Source organism: Suricata suricatta, chromosome 3, assembly GCF_006229205.1.
Source record: "Suricata suricatta isolate VVHF042 chromosome 3, meerkat_22Aug2017_6uvM2_HiC, whole genome shotgun sequence".
Taxonomy (NCBI): domain Eukaryota; kingdom Metazoa; phylum Chordata; class Mammalia; order Carnivora; family Herpestidae; genus Suricata; species Suricata suricatta.
The window spans coordinates 102,770,254-102,785,677 of NC_043702.1; the positions used below are offsets into that span (position 1 = coordinate 102,770,254).

Here is a 15,424-nt window from a genome sequence, read left to right on the forward strand (position 1 = left end):
ATGTCCAAATACACTACCTCAGAATGGACTAGAGTCTCAACATATGAATTCTGGAGGAATAATTCAGCTCATAACAATTGCTTAAAATGTTATTATCCTAAGACCACTGGAAATGCTTGTATCAGTTATCTATAATCTCCTCTGGACCCTCAACAAAACGGTAACATAGGGATGAGAACCCCCAGGAAGTAGTTAGGGACCCAGGCCATTCCATCCTTCACGTAAGCCATTCTTACTCTGTGGTTTTTTATCCTGAGGGTCCCAGTAGGCTTCTGCAACTTGACGTATCATATCTACATGCAAGGCTGCCAACGAGGAGAAAAGGCAGAGGCCAAAGGAGTGTCCCTGAGAGCTAAGTCAGCTCTTTCTTGAGACTTCCAGGAAGTTCCAGTTAATGCGTCTGCCCTGTCATACCTCATAGGCAGACTAAGTCACCAGGCTACACAGATCTGCAGGGGGAGTGGTTGAGCACATTGTTGCCTCCAGTTCATTGGCATTTCACTACTGGGAAGGCAAGGAGATTGCATTTTGAGTAGGGAACTAGGGGTCTCTGCCCAAATCTCTTTGAACAATAAAGGTCAGTACATGAGAGGTCTCTTATAAAAAGTGATGCAGATTCGACTTCAGTGTCAAGGTCTATCATCACCATTACAATGGCACTCTAACGGTCTAGATTTGTGCTGTCCCATTTGGTAGCCACTAGCCATGTGCAGCTGTTGAGCAGTTGAAATGTGGTTAGATCAAACTGAGATGTGCTAGAAAGGTAAAAAAATAAAATCTCCATTTTAATATTGACTTCATGTTAAACTAATGTGAATGTATTGCGTTAAATAACCTAATATTCAAGTTAGATATTAAGGTAATCTCTTTCATTTCACTTCTTTCTTTTTAATATAAGTACCAAACAATTTTACATTACATGTATGGCTCACATTATGTTTCTGTTAGACAGTGCTGGTATTCCCTATCCCAAATATATGTAATCCAGTTTCTGCTTCTATTTTTTAAAGTTACTTTTCCAGAAAAGTTTTAAATTGCTTAATCAGGGATACCAGCAATAATCAGAATTAAATATGTTTCTTCTCATGTCTAAATCATAATTGAGGAAAATGAGAAGCTGGCTTTTATGATGTATTCATTACTGAGCTATAAATTTGCCTAGTGTTCCAGGCCAGGTAGTGGGCCTTGCCCTTTGCACGTCCTTGCTACTTTTCAGTCTCTACCTGGGATGCACAAAGCCTATACTAGGTTTTCAGAGCTGAGAACATTTGTTTCTCACTACTGTGAATTTAGTATAAAAAAGCACCATGTGTGTGCATGTGGAGTAGAAAGTTGCTTTGGTTGTGGGCCAAGTTTGTAGAATAGAATTTACGCAAAGGAAAAATTGCATACATGTACACACATGTGTGTGCACACACACACACAAACAACACCTTCTTTTGACTTTCCTATGGTAATCACTTGTTACCTTTGCCTACTTCAGTAGACATGTAACCCAAAGATTGCAATAGAAGGGACAAACAATTCTGAAATTATTCATGTGTGGGAATCATTTGAAAAAAATACTAGTAATTGGGTTTTACCAGTTGCTTCTATTACTACTTGGGTTAACTGCTATTATTTCTTTTTCTCAATAATCCACACGAATGCCTTTGATAGCAGTTACTAACCCTCGATATTATTGTCATGAAAAATTTCCAATAGTACTTGGAAAACTATTAAAACTCATATTGTAAAAGTATTAATTTTTCATTTCAAACACATTTGAAATGGAAAAAAATTAATTATGTAAGTAAAAATCATACTTCCACAACCCAGATGAAGCCACCATTTTGCAAAGTGGCCTCTGTTCTATCCCTGCATATTTAGTCAGGTATATTTTATCTGAATCGTACGTGCAATTTGTATTCTGTTCATTTCTTTTGATGTTATATTAAAAGCAATTGTCATGCTTACCGTAAACATAGTTATTAGTGGTGTCATATGAATATACCATAATCTACATAACTGTTCTTTTAATTTTAGAGCCTGATTTGTATTATTATAAACTAAGGCTGCTTAGTGTGTAAATTTTGGTTTAATTTCAGATTGTTTTTCGAAAATATATTTTTAGATGTGGAACTGAAGTGTCAAAAAGGATTATTAATATTCTTAAGCTTTCTTGATTCATATTTCCAACTAGCCTTGCATAATATTTGGAAATGGAAATTCAAGCATGGAGTTGTTCAAGATATTTGCAAATAGAAATTCAAGTGTAGAGAAATTCAGGGTAGGGTTATAGCTTTATCTTCTACCTTAAAACTGAGAGGTTATCAGTTTAATCATGGGTCTGTTTGTCGTTCCCTTCCACTGCACAGCTCGCAAGGACCTCTCCTAGGGTTTGTTTCTAGGTGACAGACACCAGTATTTGCAAAAACTGAAACTCAGGTGGGGGTACTCACGTTTGATACACAGAGAAGAAGCATGGAATATGGGGCCAGAAACAGAGACACAGGGCAGAAAGCCAGTGCTGACTGAACAGCCAAGGAGCTGAAATTGGGAGCCAATAGGCTTGGCGTGGGATGCAGGGCAAAAGAGGCAGTGAAGAGGGAATGTCTGAGACCAAAGGCAGCATGTGACTCTCAGTGGATCCCTGTTTACTGATAGGGACATGTAGCCAGATCGTGGACAGCCAGAGAAGAGGGTGCTGTGGGAAAGCACCCTCCAGCACACCCACAATGGAACATTCCCTTCAATATTAAAGAGGCTTCTCCCTAGGTGTCCCTCAGATGAAACCTGACAGACATGAGTTATGTCCTTGAAGGCCTTCTTTGACAGAAACAAAATGTTGCCTGCGTAGACTAATGCCAAGCCTCTCCTCTCCCTTAAATTCCAAAAGCGCATCACGACTTTCTTCTCAGGGATCGTCTCCCTCTTCTTTCTCACCATCCACCCCAATCCTGTTCCCACTCCCACTCCTGCCTGCTTATCATCCAGCTCAAAGGTACTTCGTGAATCCTTCTCACATGCTGTCCCAGAGACTTTGGCTTCTCTCTTGTGGCACCTAATCATAGTTGCGATGACACGTTCCATGTCCCTTGCCCAGCGTGGTGTGAGCTTTGGGTGGGCGAGTTCGCATCCTGTCTGTCTCCTGGGCTGATTCCTTGCCATGAAGACTGAGCCTGGCCCATGTGAATGACTTAATACGTTTCTCATAAATAAAAAAAAAAACAAATACATATATACATACATACATACATAAAGGAACTTATCTTTGTCTAAATATAAACAAACAGGCAAACAACCCTTGATTTGGCCTCTTGCTCCTCCTAAGTTTGTGAATCAGAAAGACAGCCTTAGCTAAGAGAGCAGCCTTTCCTCTACATTTGCCGAGAGCATGCCAGTCAGTCGTGGGAGTTTTCAGACAAATCAAATTAGAAATGGTTGTACTCGTTTGGAAAATCAAAAACTGGTTTTGAAATCTTTCCCCACAAATTAGATTGAATCAAGATCATTTTCCCCCAGCTTATAAATGCTTGATTGGCTTTGTTTGATGCCTAGTGATTGAAACTCAGCCTTGCGCTGCTAGCTTTATTTTTTTTTACTCACCAGGGTGTTGTGATGTCTGAATGATGATTAAAAACAAAACAAACACCCACAATGAAAATGCTTTGTAAATAACAGCTCAGCACAGTAATATAACCCTTAGAAGTGCACATTTAGGATACTCTAAAACCAGTTGAAATAAGCAGAACCTCAAGATGGGTCTGCTCTATTCCCTTGAGGTCTTAAAAATTATTTTTCTAGTGGCACCTGGGTGGCTCAGTCAGTTAAGCATTTAATCATGACTCTTGATTTTGGCTCAGGTCATGATCTTACAGTGCATGGGTTCGAGCCCTGCTTCTGGCTCTGTGCTGACAGCTTAGAATTCTCTCTCTCTCTCTCTCTCTCTCTCTCTCTCTCTCTCTCTCTCTGCCCCACCCCCACTCACTCCTTCTGCCTCTCTCTCAAAATAAATAAACTTAAAAAAATGGTGTTCTTGTACAGCAAGACAGCCATTCCTGACATACCATCTCTACTCAGGACCCAAGGAAAGGATGTACCAGGACTTGGCTGTGACATTTGAAGAGTCCCAGTGGGAGTTGATTTGTCACCAATCGTCATCTCCCCTAGTTACTCACTTAGTCTCTTTATCTAGCTGCTGCCTTGTTCCCCAGACTAGATTCAGATTCATCCTGACTTTGGTCAGGTTCTGTTCCCAGCCTGCCTCCACCAATGACTACAGGTTTCTTGTCAACAGATGAAGACTGGTCTACTCTTTGAATGCCTTTTGTTTTTTCCCTCTCTTTTTCTGCAGGGGTGGACAGGGGTATTCTCAGATGAGTGACAGCTAGATGTCCCCAGGGCCAAAGGCTTTGGATCCCAGATCTGGTAGATGGCTTTCTGGTTCACGCCACCCTTCCAGCTAAAGCCAATCTCCTGGGCCTCCACCACCCCCTCCTCCCCATCTGAGACCCAGTGAAGATGTACTCTTGCCTTTGGGGAAGAGTGAACTATGTGTGCCCTGGGGCAGTTCCCTCCCATATCCCTGGGGAACCATTCCAATCATCTATCAGGATTCAAGGCCACAGCATCCCAACGGCCTCAGTTCCATTGCACATCCTGGTGGCCTGTAGGTCCCAGACCAGGACCTAGCAAGTGTCTTACCTCTGTCCTCTTCTTCCCCGTTGACCCCAGGCCAGATGAGGACCTCATTGTTAGGTGAGGAGCAGCATTTGGTGGGTGGAATGAAGTCCTAGAAAAGAGTCAGGGAGTAGAGGCAAACAACCTGATTGAGAATGAGTTAGAGGCCATTGACCTTGAAGGCTCTTCACATGCCTTTTATCTATGACTTCTTTGAGATTGTAATTTAAAGCAGCAGAAGATAACTTTCTGGTGCCTTCCACAAAATAGCCAAATTGCTTGAATCACTACCTCAGACAGGAATAGATGTCTTTGGATAGTGAAATGTGTCAGAAAGAATGTACTTGCCAATCCAAGATAACTAGAAAGAGGTTTTACCTATCATCACTGGTCAAAGTTTGACTGGGAGAAGATGCTGTGAACAGTTTATCCCCAGTGGCCCCTTTAGCCATAACCTGTGTTCTGTGCATGCCACATAAGTAAGTAAGGAACTATCTTGAAACAAAATGGATCCTTTAGCAGAGAGATAAGGTAAGGCAATACCTAGGTAGAAATTCAGGCATAGTTAGCTTTGGTGACTAAGAGCTAAAGTGTGTCATGTACATCCATGACCTCATCTAAAATAAGCAAAGGATTTGTTCAGCTGTGAAATAGGCACAAATTAAGCCACTTTCTTCTCGGTTTTGGTAGCTCCTAATTCTAGTTGGGTAAATTATGGCATTTTCGCCTTGTGCTGTCTGAGTCCTGGCTGAAATACCCAGTGGCCAATGAGAAAACGATGATGACTTGCATGTTTAGCCATGGTTGGCAGACTGGACATCAGTACACGTCAGTCTGTCCCATCTATAACAGACTCACATTTAGACCATGGTGGTGTTTCCTCCATGGTGTCCACGACAGAACAGCATCTTCTGAAGTTTATCCCTCTGGATGAACAAGAAGTCTTGCTTGTGACAGTTCATTTTGTGGTCACATGACAAAGACTTAAATATACAGACACTCCTCGCTCACAAGTCATCAGGAGACCATGGTAATTATGTCATTACTCTAAGAGCTCCTTTTTGTCAAGCCCTCCACCATGAGAGAAGGGTTTTGCTTGGAATTCAGTCAGCATTTGACTAACTTCTGATTTGGTGGCAGAATGATGGGGGCTCATTTGGAAGGGGGTTGCTGCTCAGCACCTGTGTCCTCATTCAGTGTTTTCTTCTGATGTTCGTTGTACAGCCCTTGGATCGGCACCAAGCTAAGCAGATTACATATAATTTCACCTACTTTACTAGCTGCAAGAAATTTTTAAACACCATGAATCCTGGTGCAGTGAAATGTTAACCTAGCAGTTTTTTGTAAAGTATTTATGGATGCTTTTTGTGTTAAGGGGACTAGGGAGAGGAAAATTCAGTCAGTTGGTTGTTGTATCACGCTCAGTATATGTTAAAATTGGGCCTCTTTTAAAATTTTTTTAATTTTAAATTTTTTCAAATGATTATTCATTTTTGACAGAGAGAGAGAGAGAGAGAGAGAGAGAGAGAGAGAGAGAAAGAGACAGAACAGAAGTGGAGGAGGGGCAGAGAGAGAAGGAAGTAGGCTCCAGGCTCTGAACCCGACCCGTGGCTTGAACTCACCAACTGAAAGATAATGACCTCAGCCGAAGTCAGAAGCTTAACTGACTGAGCCATCCAGGTGCCCCAAAAATTTGGCCTCTTTTTTTAAAAAACATACATAAATAAAATAAAACAAATGGCCTTATTTTTAAAAATATGAAACAAAATCATTTTGTTTACTATTTTTGTAATATATATCATCATCTCTGGAGACACGTGCTTTGTTCCTTGTAGTTAGAAAAAATTAGTAGAAGGCCAAGGCGTCCTTCCTTATGACCTGAACCATTATAAAGAAAGGTATTTTCAAATGTAAATATTTGGTTGCACTTCTCATGCCAACAATAAGAATGGTTCAAATGATGCCTGTCTCCCACTCTAAACAGGAGACAGATGATAAGGATGTGGGTGCACTTGGTCTCAGAGACCCTAGAAATGGGGAAGCTGTGGCGACCTTAGAACCATCCAGTCCAAAAGCTTCAGGTTACAAAACAGAAAACTAAGGCTATAGAAGTGACTCACCTCAGATCGCTCCTGGGAGAGCAGAAAAAGAACCATTAGGAACAACACTGGGCGCCTTGCACATGTTCTCATGTGATCCCAAGTCAGCTCTCTGCTGGGATCCTCCTAGCTATAGCAGCCAACGTAAGGACCAGGCGGAATATATATTTTTTCCAGTAAATATTTATGACATGAATCCATTTCTGCCTCAGTTGGACAGTTTTGCTTCCTTCTCAGAATTCAAAGCAAGATGCTCCATTCCCAATTACAAGTGTATTATTGCATAAAGCCTATCCAGGTATTCAAGAGTAGCTAATTACAACAAGGCAGTGTAAGGTATGACAAACGTGTGGTAACACACAATGGAAATATGTAGGTAAATGGTATGGAACACAGACCAATGAAAGCCTGTGGAGAGAGCAGCCACCTTGTGGATGGAAAGATCTGGAAGTGGCTCAAATATGTGGCCCAAGAGGGAGGGAATGGGAAGGTGGGTGCAGATGCCTGAGGAAGCCATTCCTGGTAGAGGCAGAATGACAGGAAATGCAGTTAGGGGGCAGGTTGCCATAGTAACTTTACAAATTGATTGCATGGGTCAACTTGAGGACTTCTGTTTGTTCTCAGTGTGTTTTTACACTCTACTGGGGGTGTACACCAGCCATGGCAGGTGGCAGTCAGTCAGCAGTTAAGGGCCATCTACGCTCTTACCTGTGCGAAGTCCCTTTTCAAGCAGAGAAGAGTAGGACCCATGCTTTATCTCCCCTGCCCTTTCACCCTGCACAGCACCTCCTGTCAATCTGACCTCCAAAATATCTGTTTGCTTTTCTCCCTCTTCCCCTTTGCCATTCCCTGTAGAGCCCTCCACAAACACTTCACTGTTCTGGGCTACTAACTACAATAGCTTCCAGAAGTATGGCCCTTGACCAGTCATCTTTGCACCCTATACACTCCTCTTCCTAAGGACAGCCACCTAGGGATTTATCTGAGACACAATGTGAATGTGTATCTAACCTAGACTCCACAGAAATTTTCCCCTCACCGTCTTTCCATTCTGTTTCTTCTATAGGACCAAGTTCTAGTACCTCATCAGGGTCTAAAGGCTTACATGATTGCGTCTCTTTGTGTCCTTTCCACGTCATCTTCCTGCTGACCTGCTGCCTTTTGAACTGCAGTCAGCTGACCTTCTGCTAGGTCCCTGACTATGCCATGCACCTTTCTGCCTCCCGCCTTAGCAAATGCTTTCCCTCTGTACTCAGCTAACAACACGTTACTCTCCACTTTCCTTCTCCTGTGCTTCTGTAAAATCTCAGTTCCAATGTTGCCTCCCTGAGGAAGCCTGTCCTCACCTTCCAGAATAGAATAGGCTTCCTTTGTGTGAGACAGTGTGCTGCTTCTTTGTAGCAATTAAGAAATAGGGTTTCTTTGCCCTCTGGATGGAGGGCCTCCTTGGGGAAGATGAATCAATGAAAATAGTTTGCTTTCTTCAACACAAACTTGGTTCTTGGGTTTCAAGCCATGGCCATCTGTAGGAGGCCATCAGGCTTCTCCTGACAGGGGACAGTATCAGCTCTTATTGTTTACGGTACCAAACAGTGTTTTTACACAGATACGGGCAGTCTCTCTAAGATGCTCTATGAACAGAACTTTAGGGTTTCCAAGTTCTGTGCTCCATCTGCAGAGATCACTCTTCTGTCTGAGAAAGCTGAGGTGAGAACTTCTGTGGTTTAAGGTTGTAAAGAAAAGGCCATGGTGGATCTTTGAGAAGAAACATGGATATTGTTTGGGGGTCTTTAGTGGACAGATACCTGCTCTCTCTTGGTTCTAGCATTTTTGGGTACCTCACCTTTTGGAGGATGGTCTTGTTTCAACATGAAAGCATAGGGTACTAAGAACTACCATCTGGGGACAAAGGGACATCCTCACTCAGGAAGTCCAGCTACCTGTTCCAGTTGTTGCCTTGGGAGGCCTTGCCACAGTCTTGACTGGGAGCCTCTGGAGAGTCACCATCCCACCAGAACATGGTGGAGATGCCAGGAGAAACACATCAGGTATGAAGGATTTAGGCTCTTCAATTTGAGTGACTTCCTTTTTGAACAATGAAAGACCTTGTAGGTCTTGTAACTTAGGGAGGGGCAAAAGGGACCAGTGACAGTGATACTGACTTCCTTTTGATCTCATCTACAGGGCCAGGGTTGGTTGATTTACCAAGAAGATTTGGCCACAGTGCACTCCTGTGTCATGGTACACTGTACTTACTACAGTCAAAATGTACATTTAAGGACTAATGCAAATGATTAGGATCAGATTTGTCACTTATGTGAGCACATTGATTTACAACCGCTTGAGAAATCTTGAAGGGATGTTGAGTTCTCTAATGAATTCAACATGCAGTGGAATAGAGGGTCTGAGAAATGGAATTTCCTTCTTGGTAGGGCAGTGGTGGCGGGGGAAGTGGCATGAAAGTGGAATTGATGGATTGAAGGGGCACGTAGGGGTAGAAAACAATCTGTAGACTTCCTGCCACTTTCTGTTTTGATGCTATTCTAACGAAGTTGCCTTCTTGAGTGCTGTTTCTATATCATGGTGGGGACTCCTGCAAATGCTGCCTTGAGAAGGCTTCCGAAGTCACCAATGGCTTTATTGTGAAAGATTAAATAATCTGCACTAATTTCAAAAAAATACTTTTGCATTGAGATTATTTTTTTCTTCCTTCTCCTTACTGGGGAGATGAGGTTGGGGGTGGATATCGATGTTTCTCAACACTGTGGCATTTCTGCCAACAGCAAGTGTGGCTGAGATGGGATTATACTCGGAAATGGCACATGGCAGCTGTGTGTTGGAGAGCTGAACTAGAAACACTCACTTGCCAGGAGACCTGGGTCCAATTTGGTGTTGAAGGCATTTCCATCTACTCCCATCTCTCTCCTACTTGTTTGTCCTTGGACTTACCATCAGAGAACACAGCGGGGCTGTGCTCTAACAACAGGAAGCTTTGGGACAGCTCAGGCAGCTTCTCCAGGGCAAAGGCAACCGAGGACAGTGTGAAGGCATGTGGAGGAGAGGAACCTGCAGTGAACCAGGGATACCCCAAAGCATTTCAGCATTGTCCTGGTCCCCAATGACAAAAAGTGTTGATCACTGCACATGACCTTACCTTAACCAGAGAGAATCCCTGAGGCATTTATCTGAATTTCTTGCTACCAGCGATTAGCCAGGACACTTGAGTGTTTTTCAAGGCTTGCTGAGTCCCCTTGCCTATTTCACAAGTACCTGAGCTGAGGTCCATTGGACAATGAGTAGATGAAGTGAGTTGAGGTAGGGGGTTCCAAGGCCTGTCAGATGTGAGTGAATTGATCAGATCAGAGGAGAATCACAGTTTCTTCAGACTCCCATCTCCCATGCCTGTGGATCCAAAGGATCCGCACTCAGAGGAGGGCTTGGGATGAGTCTAACAATGGATTATAAATGACTGGGGGAAACAGGGACCTTTGTATGATCTTCTTCTCTTCCACCTTCCACCCCATCACTGCCTCCCTACTCTTCTTTTTTCTGCATAGCTTCAAACTTTGGATACAGCTTTGCTCTGGAAAATTTGTTACCAGAAGAGGTGATGCTGACTTCAAAGAAAGATAAAGAGGAGGGAATGTTACTGCTATCTCTGGACTTTGTTATAGTAGTGTTTGTGATTTTGCTCCTTCCAAAAGACAGATCTGCCTCAGCCAGTCTGCCATCAGTGGAGATGTTTTCTTTCGTGAAAAAAGGGCACCAGAAAATTTTAAAACATGCAGATTAAAACAATGTATATCATGAGCAAATGGGTAGAATTTTTAGAACGATGGTACCTGGTACAGAGAAAGAACATATCAAAGATTGTGACTAAAAAAAAGAGTTTTCCATGTCAGACAAACAGAATTCTGCTGTCATGGCTAAGGAGGCACATGGCTTTTGTTAAACTGCTTATCCTCCTGAAGCCAGCTTGTGAATTCTTTAAATGGAGGTCGTGTTACTGTGCAGACGCACATGAGATATGTGTATGAGTGCTTAGTCTACTGCCAGGTGTGGTGGGCAGTGTGAACCAAAGCAATTTCTTGATGGATATCAAGGGACTTAACGTTTGGCACATTAACTTCTGGAGCTCTAGCCCAAAGAGAAGGAAACATCTAAACAATGACAGCAAATGATTAGTGCAGGAATATGCTCATAGTAGCATGGTTGATGAGCAGACCTTCAGAAATGTGCCATTGGTATCAGTGTTTGGAGATTGCTGTTTGTTTTCTGAAATGGAAGACTATCATAAACAGGCCTGGTTGGGACATTTTTTTGGACTATGGGAATTTTGGAGTTGAACGATTCACTTGCTCCAGAACTGGGAACTGTCACAGGTATCTAACCCCCATATCTGGCCACCTTGGTAAAAAGTTGAACTCAGGCAGCCGATTAAGCCAGGACATTCCCTCCACTTTTGGAAATCATTGTCTTTTGTGTCAGTGCCTATAAGAGTCTTTAGAAGGCTGAGCCTAGCATCATGCAAAGACAGACCATTCCTGGCCTTGAAAGGAAAGGTTTACAAGGAACCTCCATGATTATTTAGATGAGACTATTGTGTTATGCTACCCGAATAAGTGTGCTGCTTTGTCGTAGGGATTAGTTTGGAGTTTAAAAGAGACAAATGGTAGGGATGGAAAACAGGATGTGGTTGGCTGCTGGGTTTGCGAATCAAATTCCAAATGGCTTTCATAACATAACACCTATTCATGATTCATAAGGTATTCCAGGCTCTCTCTGTATCCACCTAGCAGAAGTGACTCTAGCACATGGCTACCTGGCCACAATTACACATTTCTTTATTGTCCTGTAACTGCCTGGTGTAAACGCTTACTCTAATCATCCTCAAATATGTATCAGTTTCCCCTCACTTAGGCAAAGGATAATCTTCTTCTGTGTCTTCCTGGTTCTAGTCTATGCACACATAATATTCCCCATCTCTAGTCTTCCCACCACCCCACCCCCAACCCGTGCTGCTGAAAATCCTCTTCATAGCTTAAAATCTGTCCACTATCATTTTATTTTTTCTAAGCTTTAGTGGTAACTTTAACAAACATAAAGGGGCTTTTAAACTTTGCCTGTCTCACAGCCTCCATGGCTCCTGCCCCCCACCTCCCACCCCACGTGATGTTCAGAAATAACAAGTTCCCTGTAATCCCCAGGAATACCATTTTGCTAATTTATCCAAATCTTTGCACATGATGTGCCATTTATTTGCTGAAAAGCCTGTCCGGGCACACTCACTTCTCCCCTTCTCCACTTCCTTCGAGGAAAGCATCCCCTCCCTTGTGAAACCTTTGCTTGTATAGTTATTTCTTCTACCAGGCTCCCCTGGGATCTTTTGTGTCCCTCCCTCTTCTAGCACATTCCACATTGTAGCAAACTTGTTTCATGTGTATCTCTCTAAACGTTGTCCCCTGCTTGGCCCATGGTTCACTTGCAGCACATATTTATTCAGTGGATGGATGTCATTGTTTTCCTGTCCGATTCCTTAGAAAGTGTTGCCAACTGGGGTCTCTGATGGCCTTCTTGCAGATAACGCTCCAGAAAACAGGAGTGGAGACAATCTCACAGGTGTATCTGAACAAAGCTGACGTATTTCTTTCCCTTTAAGATCTTGCTGCTGAATGTTCTGAATTTTCAGGAATGTTCAGGAATGATCCTGAAATTAAGGTCAGCACTGGTGGTTGTTTATATCAGCTGTCAGATTGCAGAATAAAAAATGGCTTTTATATGTTTGATTTTTATTGTTTTCCAGGGCAATGTCACTTTTTCCTGCTCCGAACCACAAATTGTTCCCATCACATTTGTCAACTCCAGCAGCAGTTATCTGCTGCTGCCCGGCACCCCCCAAATTGATGGGCTTTCAGTGAGTTTCCAGTTTCGAACATGGAACAGGAATGGTCTGCTTCTGTCCACAGAGCTGTCTGAGGGCTCGGGGACCCTGCTGCTGAGCCTGGAGGGCGGAACCGTGAGACTCGTGATTCAGAAAACGACGGAGCGCACAGCTGAAATCCTCGCAGGTACGGTCCCCTGGCAGCCGCTAGCTCCCTTGCCTGTTCGGCCAAGTCCACATGTTTGCGATTTTTACTAAGCATAGAGAATCCAGCTCCGGGATGGGGGATGACCCCAGTACACAGATTTACTCTACATCTGAAGAGGCAACATTTAAAAAATATTTTTAATTTTTAGAATGTTTATTTATTTTTGAGAGAGAGATTGGGCAAGAGAGACAGAGACAGAGCAAGCAGAGGTGGGGCAGAGAGAGAGGGAGACATAGGATCCAAAGGAGGGTCCAGGCTGTGAGCTGTCAGCACAGAGTCTGATGCTGAGCTTGAACTTGTAAACTGTTAGATCGTGACCTGAGCTGAAGTTGGATGCTTGAATGACTGAGCCACACAGATGCCCCTGAAATGGCAACATTTTTAACTTTTTTAATAAACAAAACAAAACAAAATACCACTGAATTGAGATGTAACTTTTGAACTTTTGACCAGTCTCTTAATTCCCTTATTCCTCGTCAGACTGTTGGAGAAGTGGGGATAAGAATTCCTATCTAAGTGTAACATGGTATAGACCATTTACAGAGCACTTTGCTAGGTCTCAACAGACACGGCCTTTACTATATCATCTCTTCATCATGCCCGTTGAAGGAAAGTATTTTGTAGGTACTTTATAGAGGAGGAAATGAAAAGTCACAGAAGCTTAGGAACTTCCAAAATCACATGTTAACTGGGGCGCCTGGTGGCTCAGTCAGTTAAACTTCTGACTTCAGCTCAGGTCATGATCTCATGGATTCAAGCCCCACTCTGGGCTCTGTGCTGACAACTTGGAGCCTGGAGGCTGCTTTGAATTCTGTGTCTCCCTATCTCTCTGCCCCTCCCCCTCTCATGCCCTGTCTCTGTCTCTCAAAAATAAACATTAAAAAAAAGAGAGAGAAAACATATTCTGAAACAAAACAAAATCACATGTTAATAAGTGATGGAATTATAATTTTATCCTGAATTTGTCTGACTTCAAAGGCTGTGGTTTCCCTGTATACCACACACATGAATATGGACTTTTTACAGCCACCACATTTTATTTCAAGTAAAAATTAGTGAGTTTTAAGAAATATGTTTTTAACATATGTTTGTGAGGTGCTATGTAAATACTGATACTTATGGCATCTAGATACAGCAATTTTTAAAGTTTATTTTATTTATTTATTTGGGGGAGTGCAGAGAGAGACAGAGAGAGAATCCCAAGCAGGCTCCACACTGTCAGTGCAGACCCCTACACGGGGCTCAATCTCACCACCTGTGAGATCCTGCAATACCAAAGAGTCAGATGCTTAACCAACTGAGCCACCCAGGCACCTCATAGGTATGGTAGTTTTTTTTAAATGGCCCTTGAATTGCTGAAGTTTGGAAAACACATATTTGGTAACATGATAAAGGTTCTAATATGCAGCAGTATGGAATATATTTATGGATAAGTCACATTTTTTCAAACTCTGACTTTTCATTTGCTGTTTCTACAACATGGAATGGCAGAACTTTCTCCCGCTTTCTCTATCTGTTATCTTACTGTCTCCTGTCCTTCCAGAAGCAGTACTTACTGCTTACCAGGGTTAGACCATGTGCCAGGCATTATATTAGGGGCTGAGTCCTGTTTCTCGGTCAACACATCATTTGAAAAGCCTTCCTGCTTTAAGGTCTGAATCACATCCCCTCCTCCATGCACCCTGAGCCAATTTCCATCCTGGATTACACTATATTGCATTTTTCTTTAAATGTCTTTCTTCCACTGGCCTGCAAGATTCATTATCCAAATAAATTAGACAAAATTGACTTAAATAGTAAAGGACTTACTACCTAGGATCAGGTCAGACTGTGGGAGAACCTCGTATGCCAACAAGTGAACAAAATAATCCATTGAACCCCTGGCACAGCAGGAGAGCCTGGGTCTGGAACTATTTTCCTCACTGTTCTATGTCCCTGAATAAACTTCTTAACTTAGTCTCATTTGTCAGCGAGAGTATATTAGTTATCTATGGCTGGGTAACAAACCGTACCCAATCATAGTGGTTGAAAATGTTAATTGTGTGCTAATTTATAAGAGTCAGGAATCCAGGGGCGCTGTGACTGGGCGATTCTGTCTGCAGCCAAGATGGTCACAGGGGCTCCCTCCATTTCGAAGTTCGACTCTGGCTAAATCTGCTGCCAGGCTCACTCAAAACCCACTTCCAAGCTTATCCCCTGGCCTCTCCAGAAGGCTGCCTCATGAAATGATAACCCTTTTATCCCAAAATGAGTGACTCAGAAAAAGAAAGAACTCTCAAGACAAAAACCATTGTCTTTTTAAAGCGTAACCCTGGGAGTGGTGTTCCTTCACTGTTACACGCTCTGTTCAGTAGAAACAAGTAAATACGTGTAGGTATTGCCCGAGCCAAGGGGATTATACAAAGCTGTGGGTATTAGGAGTTGGGGATCATTGGGGACCATGTCCGAGTTTGCATATGACATGAGATGGAAAAACATAAAAACCATTTTTACATAAGGAGATGTAATGGTAATGGTGATTCACTGACATAATGCAGCTGAAATCCCAAGCTCAGTGTTGAGAAGCTATTTAGC

The 15,424-nt window shown here is 42.7% G+C and overlaps 1 protein-coding gene across 2 annotated transcripts in view; it reads left to right on the forward strand.

Moving 5' to 3' along the window:
- The window catches only part of CNTNAP5 (contactin associated protein like 5), a 789,622-nt gene that overhangs the window by 414,788 nt on the left and 359,410 nt on the right, over window positions 1-15,424 (forward strand). For both annotated transcript variants that reach the window (XM_029934734.1, XM_029934735.1), the window contains one exon: window positions 12,565-12,829. In XM_029934734.1, coding sequence (XP_029790594.1) covers window positions 12,565-12,829 — 265 coding nt within the window. The remainder of the gene's footprint in view (window positions 1-12,564; window positions 12,830-15,424) is intronic.